The sequence below is a fragment of the Microplitis mediator genome, chromosome 5 (assembly GCF_029852145.1).
Source record: "Microplitis mediator isolate UGA2020A chromosome 5, iyMicMedi2.1, whole genome shotgun sequence".
NCBI lineage: Eukaryota > Metazoa > Arthropoda > Insecta > Hymenoptera > Braconidae > Microplitis > Microplitis mediator.
In genome coordinates this window covers 7,972,996-7,981,697 of record NC_079973.1, presented here as the reverse complement: position 1 = coordinate 7,981,697, position 8,702 = coordinate 7,972,996, and the positions used below count along the sequence as shown (strand labels likewise).

General features: G+C 26.5%; 1 protein-coding gene across 2 annotated transcripts; it reads left to right on the top strand.

Annotated features, from left to right (window-relative positions):
• Window positions 1-189: 189 nt before the first annotated feature.
• On the top strand, window positions 190-8,426 carry LOC130667308 (1-acyl-sn-glycerol-3-phosphate acyltransferase alpha). Of its 2 annotated transcripts, none has more exons than XM_057468807.1 (6): window positions 190-303; window positions 5,475-5,662; window positions 5,767-5,900; window positions 5,977-6,155; window positions 7,739-7,904; window positions 7,981-8,426. In XM_057468807.1, the coding sequence occupies exons 2-6, from the start codon at window positions 5,484-5,486 to the stop codon at window positions 8,142-8,144; spliced, it is 822 nt and encodes a 273-aa protein (XP_057324790.1). In that variant the 5' UTR covers window positions 190-303; window positions 5,475-5,483; the 3' UTR covers window positions 8,145-8,426. The 2 variants fall into 2 exon arrangements, with proteins under 2 accessions (XP_057324790.1, XP_057324789.1); XM_057468806.1 differs by having other exon boundaries at window positions 201-363.
• The last annotated feature ends 276 nt before the right edge of the window (window positions 8,427-8,702 follow it).

Sequence of the window (8,702 nt, the reverse complement as noted above, 5' to 3'; positions counted from 1 at the left end):
AAACCAAATAACTTTTATCTTATTGAAATAAAAGTAAAAAATACTTTTTTTTTAAACTATTAAAAATATTTTTAAAAAATTAATCGACTGTGTTTAAAATTCCCGCTTTCAATAATGTCTTTTATTTAATATAGTAGCAGCTAGAGGTCGTTTGTCCACGAAATTTTAATGTGATGATTCTTTAAGATTTTAAACACCGATTGCAATTCAATAACACAGTTTTTACTTAACACGTGTGTCATCTTTAATACATTGTAATTGTAATTGACGACTACAGTCTACTAGCGGCAATTGTTTTTACCAGTAAGACTCTGTTTTAATTATTCATTTTTTGTCTAGTGCTTGTCAATAATAAATATAAACGTAAGTAAACGTTTTTTATAAAAACTATATGCGGAATACGTTTATATTAAATACACAATTAAATTATTAATTGTATTAGATTATCAATTAATTTTTTAATAAAAGAACAACTGATCACATGAATAATAATAATTATAATTATATATCATAATATAGATCAACAATTTGATATAAATTTGAAAAAAGTATATTTGATCTTAATTATATTTTTAAATTAAATGCAAAATAAAGTACAAGTTTTAAATATTAATTTTAGTAAAAATAATTTACTTTAATTAATAATAAATTGATAAATAATTGAATTTAACTAAATGACAATAGAATAATATATACCGGTTTTATTTAATTTAAATTTGACAAATACAATTATGATGAATCAACGGAATAGCGCGGCAGACTTAAATCTAATATAATAAATGACAAGTCATAAAAGCTTGAAAACTGCTCAATAGTTTATATTTTTTTTTAATAACTGGACTTGAAATCATTAATTATGAAGGAGATACTTCATCTAGCTTTCATGAATGTGAATGTAGCAGATATCAGACAAATTTAAAATTATAAATAAATAGAGTAAATAATTAATAAAATTAAATTTAAAAAATTCGCATTTAAGGGGTAACCGTAACCGATTTTCAATTCAATTTAATTTACGGGCAAACACTAGAAACCTAAAATAGAGTCTTTAGCGTTTTTTAAAACCTTAACAGAGGGCTAGAAATTTCGTATTTTCAAAAATTCTAATTCCTCTGAGAAAAATTGTTTTAAAATTCTCATTTACTCAACGAGTGCAACAAAGATAGTCTCGTTTATTTTTCTGAGTGTGAAAAAGAGGTCCGGTAACTTATCCCCTTAAAAAATTTTGCAATTAATAAGTGCATTTTTTATAAATATTTTTTTAAAAATTATTTACTCTATTCATTTATAATTTTAAATTTGTCTGATATCTGCTATCCCGCACGGAAAAAGTATAAATCTATATATATTCGGGCGAATCTGAATATATGCCGCATATATGAGACATATATTCAATTTTGCCCGTATGTATCCCGGATATATACTTTTTTTGTGCGGGATATATTCACACTCATTAGCTTTCACAAAAAAACAAAATGTTTAATTATGAAATAAAAAAAAAAAATTGCAATGGTTTTCGTTTAAAATAAACACAATTTATATTTATATTTTTTTTCTTACTTTTTTATAATAATTTTTAACCATAGTTATGAAAAAATACTTTTTAAGAAAACAAATTTTATTAAAAAACGTTAAAATTCTATTTCGATATTTTGATTAAATTTTTTTTTTACATTCGTATTAGCTAAAAAAAATAAACATATATATCTGGATAGTGAATTATATCAGTACTTTTTGTCTTTCAAAAGCTATAATTTATTAAAAACCGTTGCGTTTAAATTTTCAGTGGTTTACGATACTCATTTTTTAATAATATATGGTAATCATATTTAAATTGTATACATTTTGAATAAAGATGAATTATAAAAACTCCTACTAAAGTACTTTGTTTTATTGGTAAAAGAAAGAAAGAAAGAAAGAAACAAAACGAAAAAGAGGGAAAGAGAGCATTTGCATTTCTAAAATTCTTCTGCAAACGTAATTTTAAATTTGCATTATCGTGAAATAAATCATATCTTATAATTGTAATGATAAATTTTAACTCTTCATCATGTTTACACTCAGATTATGTACAGCTCATAATTGTCAAGCAAATGGACTTTGATTAACTTTTTTTTTTTTTTAACCAAGAGCTTATAAAAAAAAAATCAATGAAGGCGTAAAAAGTTAGATGACTATATAAATTTCTTTTTGTTTTTTTGTAAGAAATGAAGTATCTTTTATCTACATGGCGCCATTTTTGGACACGATCTGAGTTTAAAACTACTAAGTAAGCAATATCGATAAAAATTTTAAACAATGCCAACTGTGCCTGGAAATATTTCTAAAGAAAAAAAAGGAGTTAATTAATTTAGATAAAGATAATTAAAAGTTAGGTTGATTCGTATCAATGAATTAACATATTTGATTTCGTTTTTTGAATTGTTGGTATTGCCTTTATAATGAACGATTTGTTATACGATATGAACAAAATTAAGTAGTTTTTTCAAAACAAATAAAAAAAATTTTATCTTTTTTCATTCAGTTACTTTCAGTTACTCGAAAATACTTTTGTCTGCCGTTCTTTTCGAAAAAAAAACGTTTTTTACCATTTTTTCTCCAACGATATCTCTCAAACGAATTGATCGATTGAGACGGTTGAGGTGGCAATCGATGAGTTTTATTGAGTTTCAAAGCTGATTAGATATTAGAATTGATTTATCTAGTCGTTTTTGAGAAATTTCAAAAATACTAAAAAAAAATTTTTTTTTACTTCTTTCGTTAACAGTTTCTCTTGAACGAATGAACAGATTTTGATGGTTGAGGTGGCATTCGACGCGGCTTATAAAGTTTTAGAGCTGATTAGATTTTGGAATCAATCTATCAAGCACATTACAAGTTATCAAAAAAAAACATTTTTGAAAAAATTTTATTTTTGGAATATTATAATACGAGCCCTACCGGGACATCCTCTTGAAAATAGTCAGAATAGATTCCTAGGACTTCAAAACGTCAACATCTGATGAAAACTCGATTTTCAAAGATGAGACCGAAACCAATAACTTCCTTTTTTTTGAAAATTTTAAATTTTCCTAGCGGGAAGTTGAAACAAAAAAAGAAATATAGATCATGCCTTATTAGCAAGTACGCCGTATTTACCATGTGAAAGATAATCGTAACACGTACAGAGCTACTAAGCCATTAATATTAATTAGCTCAAAGAAAAAAAAAGAAAAACAATGCAAACAATACATTAGTTTATCGTTTAGATTTTAGCATTTAGGACAAGGATATACATGTCATTACAGAATTTAGAGCAGCATTTTAACTAAGTATGGCGTAATAAAATTCAAAACATGCGTAGAAATAATCATCCTTATTTGAATGACAAATACAGATAAAACATTATTACTAGTTTCTTATATTTTTTAACACAAACCATCTCAGAAATTTTGTTTCATACTATAAATATACATTTTTCAAGTACCTGAAGATCAGAACGTTTATCGCGCAACGAAAATGAAAAAAATTTGCGTAATTCAACTGGTTGAGGTGGTTCTAGGCCAGAATATCCATTGTAAAAAGATCCTATGCAAAAATAACCATGAAAAATATCCAATGGAAAAATATCCAGTAGAAAATCCATAATCATTAACATTATGGCAAAAACAGTTCCAAGAATTGCTATTTTGGATATTTTTGAGAATTGATTATTTTCATTTGGATATGTTTATTTATGGATAATTTTTCAATGGATATTATTGCATTGGAGATTTTTCATGGATATTTTTGCATTGGATATTTTTATGATGGATATTCTGACTGGTCACCGGTTGAGGTGACTTAAGGGATAATTGAAGGTGGCTGCAATTTTCGGCTGACATAAATATAAGCATCTATGCTAAACATTTTGGAAATCTATATCCAGTAGATTTTTTACTTTTCATTTTAGTTTTTTATTTTCGTTCCACGAAAAACGTTCCAATCTTCAGGTACATCAAAAAATGGATAAAATTTTTTAAATGTGCTAAAAATTACTTTTTTCATTTTTCAATGCTTTAGATTGTTAATAAAAAAGTGAAAAATCGATATTTCTTAATTTTCCCAACGGAGATCTTTTCTAAATTCTTTCAAGATTAGCTCTAAAAAGTAAAAGAAATTCTAGGTTTTTTAGTTTTGAAATAACCAGAGTTTTTATGTTTACTTATAGTAGGTGAACATTAAATAATTAACAAGAGCATAGTTAATTAAAATATTGGGGTAAAAATTTTTTGTAGGCAGAATATTGTTTATTAATTTGTTTAGATAACACCAAATTTTTTTTATTCTTTAACATTCATATTTAATCGGCCAAAATAATTTTTTTTGATCATGCTACTGATTCGGTCGACGCGCGTGCACGGGCTACTACCTGTTTTTGGTCACTACGTGACTGCCCAAATATCACTGCTAAATTTATAAAATGCGCAGAGAAAAAGGATTTTTTGCCACAAAAAATTTTAATTTGCACCAAGAAGTTTTATGCATTATAAATTAAATACAAAAATTGTCTTGGAGCGAGAAAAGATTTTTTTGGTCAAGAAATAATTTCTTGCACCAAGTAATTTTTTCTAGTTCTAAATAAATTTTTGTTTTTAATTCACAATGCAAAAAATTGGGGTAAGTAAAAATTTTCTTTAGGCGAGTAAAGATTTTTTGTGTCAATGAATCCTTTTTTTTTCTATGCACACTTTTGGCTTTGAGAAACTTCCTAAAACCAAAAGGGAGTATAAAAATCTGTCACTTTGGAATAAGTAACGCGATATAAATAATATATTCAGTGATATTCAGTCATATTTAGTAACAGAATAATTAAAGAATTAATTTATTCAAAGAAAATAAATACGATCATCTTTTTTCTCGCATAATTTAAATGTAATTCGAATGATATAGATAAATCTATTTATCTCAATACTTGGCAATTAAAAAGAGTTTAAAGTATGAAAAGGCACAAATTCAAGTCAAAACCTATCTAATGATACTAATTTCAATAACATTAACTAATTCTATCATATAGATATGGCGGGAAAAATTTTCCTTATTCTCTTAATAATATAGATTACAATACTATTCTTTTTCATAAATAATTAAAAAAAAAAAATATTTTACAATAAAAAAAATCAACAAAATATATATTTAAAATTGTTCACATTTAATAAAATAATCATACGCTATAAAATTGTAAGAAATTTTTCTTTTTATCAATATTTTATGATTAAATAATAAAAACTTGACATTTAATCAATTTTATAGTAAGAGTTTTAAATAATGACTTTTAAATATATATCAACTTCATGGGTCGTAGTTCATCATATTAATATGGCTACGTCATTCTTCAGAATATATTAACATATATTTATATAAAAAATATATCAAATTTCAAAAACTGTAGCATTGAATAATTGTTAATTTAATAAAATAATAAAATAATAAAATAATAATAGATTTTTTTTTAGTTTAATAGAATGATTTCATGTAGCAGTATCGGACTTGCTCTTCTTATCATACTTGTTATTATATGTACTGTTAGTGAAGCAGCGAGATATAGAGCTAAATTCGCAGCATATATCTTTAGTAGCTTTATTTTTGCTTCAGCGCCTATACCATTAATGTTATTTCGTCCCGGTGATTGGAGAAATGCATTGTAAGATATTTTTTTATTTATAGCTGATAAAAAAAAAGAAATTGATAATACCGATTAAATAAAAATAAATCTTTATTTAATAATAAATTATAATGTTGATACAGAATACCGGCTTGGCTATTGAAACACTTTTCCCGTATGATAGGGTGTAATTTTATTTTAATTGGAAAAGAAAATATTGTTAAAGATACTGGTGCAGTTGTTCTTATCAATCATCAAAGTTGTTTAGATGTTATCAGTAAGTATATAAATCTATCTAAAAAATAAAAAATAAATTTATAATTTTATTTATTTAATATTTATAAATTTTATAGTTTTAGCAGAACTATGGCCAGTTCTTGAACGTTGCACAGTTATTGCTAAAAAAGCTGTTTTATATTTAGGATCATATGGACTTGCTTCATGGTTATGGGGAACGATATTTATAGATAGAAACAATTCCAATGCTCATAATAAAGTAAATTCAACTGTTGAAATAATAAACAAAAGAAAGGTTTATATTCACCTAATTACTTAAAAAAAAAAATAGTGTATTGTGTGACAAGGGATGATACGATTTCAGATTAGGGTGAAGTTGGCTGCCTGAGTCATAAGCGAAGACTAACATCACCTGCAGTCTGAAATCGTGTTTTATCTTGTGTCACACTATTTTTTATGAAGACCTGCATTGAAAGTTTCAGTGTCAGCAGCTAGTCAGAAACAAGTTAATTCAAGAAAAATGGTGTGATAAATTATTAGTGTAAGCGTAAATTATGATTTGAAATTAATGATTAAGAGCATTCTCAGACAGTTTCCCCACTTTTTTTAAATTTTAAATGACTTTCAATAAATTTGTAGATTAAAATTTATTCAAGAAATTTCCTTTAACTCCTGATTGATAACTGCAAGTAATTTTTTTTTAATTTTATATTTCGGTGCAATTGCAATTACGTTGCCCTTTTTCAATTAATGCTTTAACTTTTTTTTAAATTAATTAATAAAATTTAAAAATGGTTATGACGGTTTAAAGTCATTGCATATTTTTTAAGAGTGAGGGGGGGGGGGGTACTGTCTGAGAATGTCCTTAAGCAGAAATAATAAATACTATTTATTATTTACACTCATTTTTATAAAACTTGATCACAAAGTCAGAATTGTCACTTAAATAAATGAAATTAGTGCTCTAACATTACTAATGAATAAATGATAAGTATCACAGCTGAAATCAAGAGTGAAACTGATTTTCAGTGGATAGTACCCTGCTTAAAAAATCCGATAGATTCTTATAGCTGTATGTATAAGGACCTATATTTTTTTATTATTGTTAACAGTGTATAGCATATTTATGCCTTTTACACTTCTTGCCTTTAATCGCAATCGCTACCTTTTTCTATTCCCTCCTCTTTTTCATGCGGCTGTGGACCGACTTGTGCTTCTGTACTGCATCATTACGTGATGCCCTATACCCCACCTTTTTGCCGTGGGAGTATAGCGGCAAAGGGAAACCACAGAGAAAACCTTTTGCCAGTACAGCTGTCATTTTTCGGAGCAGGTGAAGTTCCAGTGATCGATAAAATTCCCATTTTACCGATCACTGGCTCTTCAGTCCGCGCCTAGCGCACAGAGACGTCCGATCAAGCTCAATGCATGGCTAAGCGGTCACCCAGCCAAACAGTAACCACGCTCGGTGCTGCTTAACTTTGATGATCGCCCGAGCCACACATGAACCGATCGGCTGCCTCTGCCCCACCTTATAAGGACCTATACTTAACTATAGCACTTCTCATAGAACTCATTCATTCTTATAAAATCTCTAAGGGAATTTATGAGAATCTATTGGATTCTATGAAATTTTCTAAATAGGGTAGCATTATTTTATTATTTCAAAGGGTCGAAACAAATTTGTTTCTGCCCACTGACTGAAGGAATTCGCAATTTACGCATTCGTTAATATTTGTCCGCGACATGGGGCTAAAATTAGTTAGTTTCGACTGGCTGTACAAACACTGAAACTTGATGTTTCGATGCAGTTATCATAAAAAATTAATTGAATACATATAATTCTTTATTTGTTCAATTATGTTGTTATTATTTTAGGCAAGAGTTTTATTTTTCCCAGAAGGTACAAGACATTCTAATAACACTTTAATGCCTTTTAAAAAAGGCGCGTTTCACGTTGCAGTTGATTCACAAATACCTATTCAACCTGTTGTACTTTCTAAATATTATTACATTAATCATAAATTGAAGCGATTTAATTCTGGTAATGATGTGAATTTTTTTTTCAAATAATTATAATAATTTATATTTTTATCGTTTATTTAAATTTTTCATTTAAGGAGTTAATTATTTATCTATTTTGCCACCTATTTCTACAAAAGGGATGACTAAAAATGACATACCTTCTCTTATGGAAAAAGCTTATAAAGTAATGAATGAAGAATTTCAACAAAAAACACAAGAAGCCATTAAAAATTTTATGGTTGATCAAAAAACTGATTAATTCAAAGTTTATTAGACTTAATAATCAAGATCCAGCAAATGATACCGAATTCCTAAGTTATTTATTATTTTTCTTTATCAGGTTTACTCAAGTAAATCAAGACTAAAATAAATCACATTGTCCTCCAATATTTAATTAAAACATCTATTGACTATAATAAAAATTTAGAGTTTTTTTGTTTTATAAAGTCAGTGCTTCTGCATTTAAAAATTTTTTAATATTTTAAATAATTAAAGAAAATATATTTTTTGTAACATTGTAACGGTATACATTACATTGTATATAATAGTAAAAGTAAAATTTTTTAAAATAAATTACATATTTTTTTTTTATATTAAATAATTATTTTATTTAATTTATATGCCAAGGCTTAAAGCCAGATGGCAAAAATATAAAATTTATATACATTGTCACATAGAGTACTATATAAACTGAACATATAATTAATATTAGTAAGTGTGACAAGCTAGTAGGTACTATCAATTTCTAGATTTAAGACGAATTCAAATGCTTTATTTTTAAAACTTTCAAGAGAATGGGTGTTTATAACATCTGATA

What these genes read in the sequence shown, in the direction of transcription:
- LOC130667308 (XM_057468807.1), top strand. Translation starts at nt 5,484, where the DNA reads ATGATTTCATGTAGCAGTATCGGACTTGCTCTTCTTATCATACTTGTT. An exon ending in AAATAATAAACAAAAGAAAG is followed by an intron (nt 6,156 to 7,738) that starts GTTTATATTCAC and finishes TTATTATTTTAG; the next exon opens with GCAAGAGTTTTATTTTTCCC. An exon ending in ATTGAAGCGATTTAATTCTG is followed by an intron (nt 7,905 to 7,980) that starts GTAATGATGTGA and finishes TTTTCATTTAAG; the next exon opens with GAGTTAATTATTTATCTATT.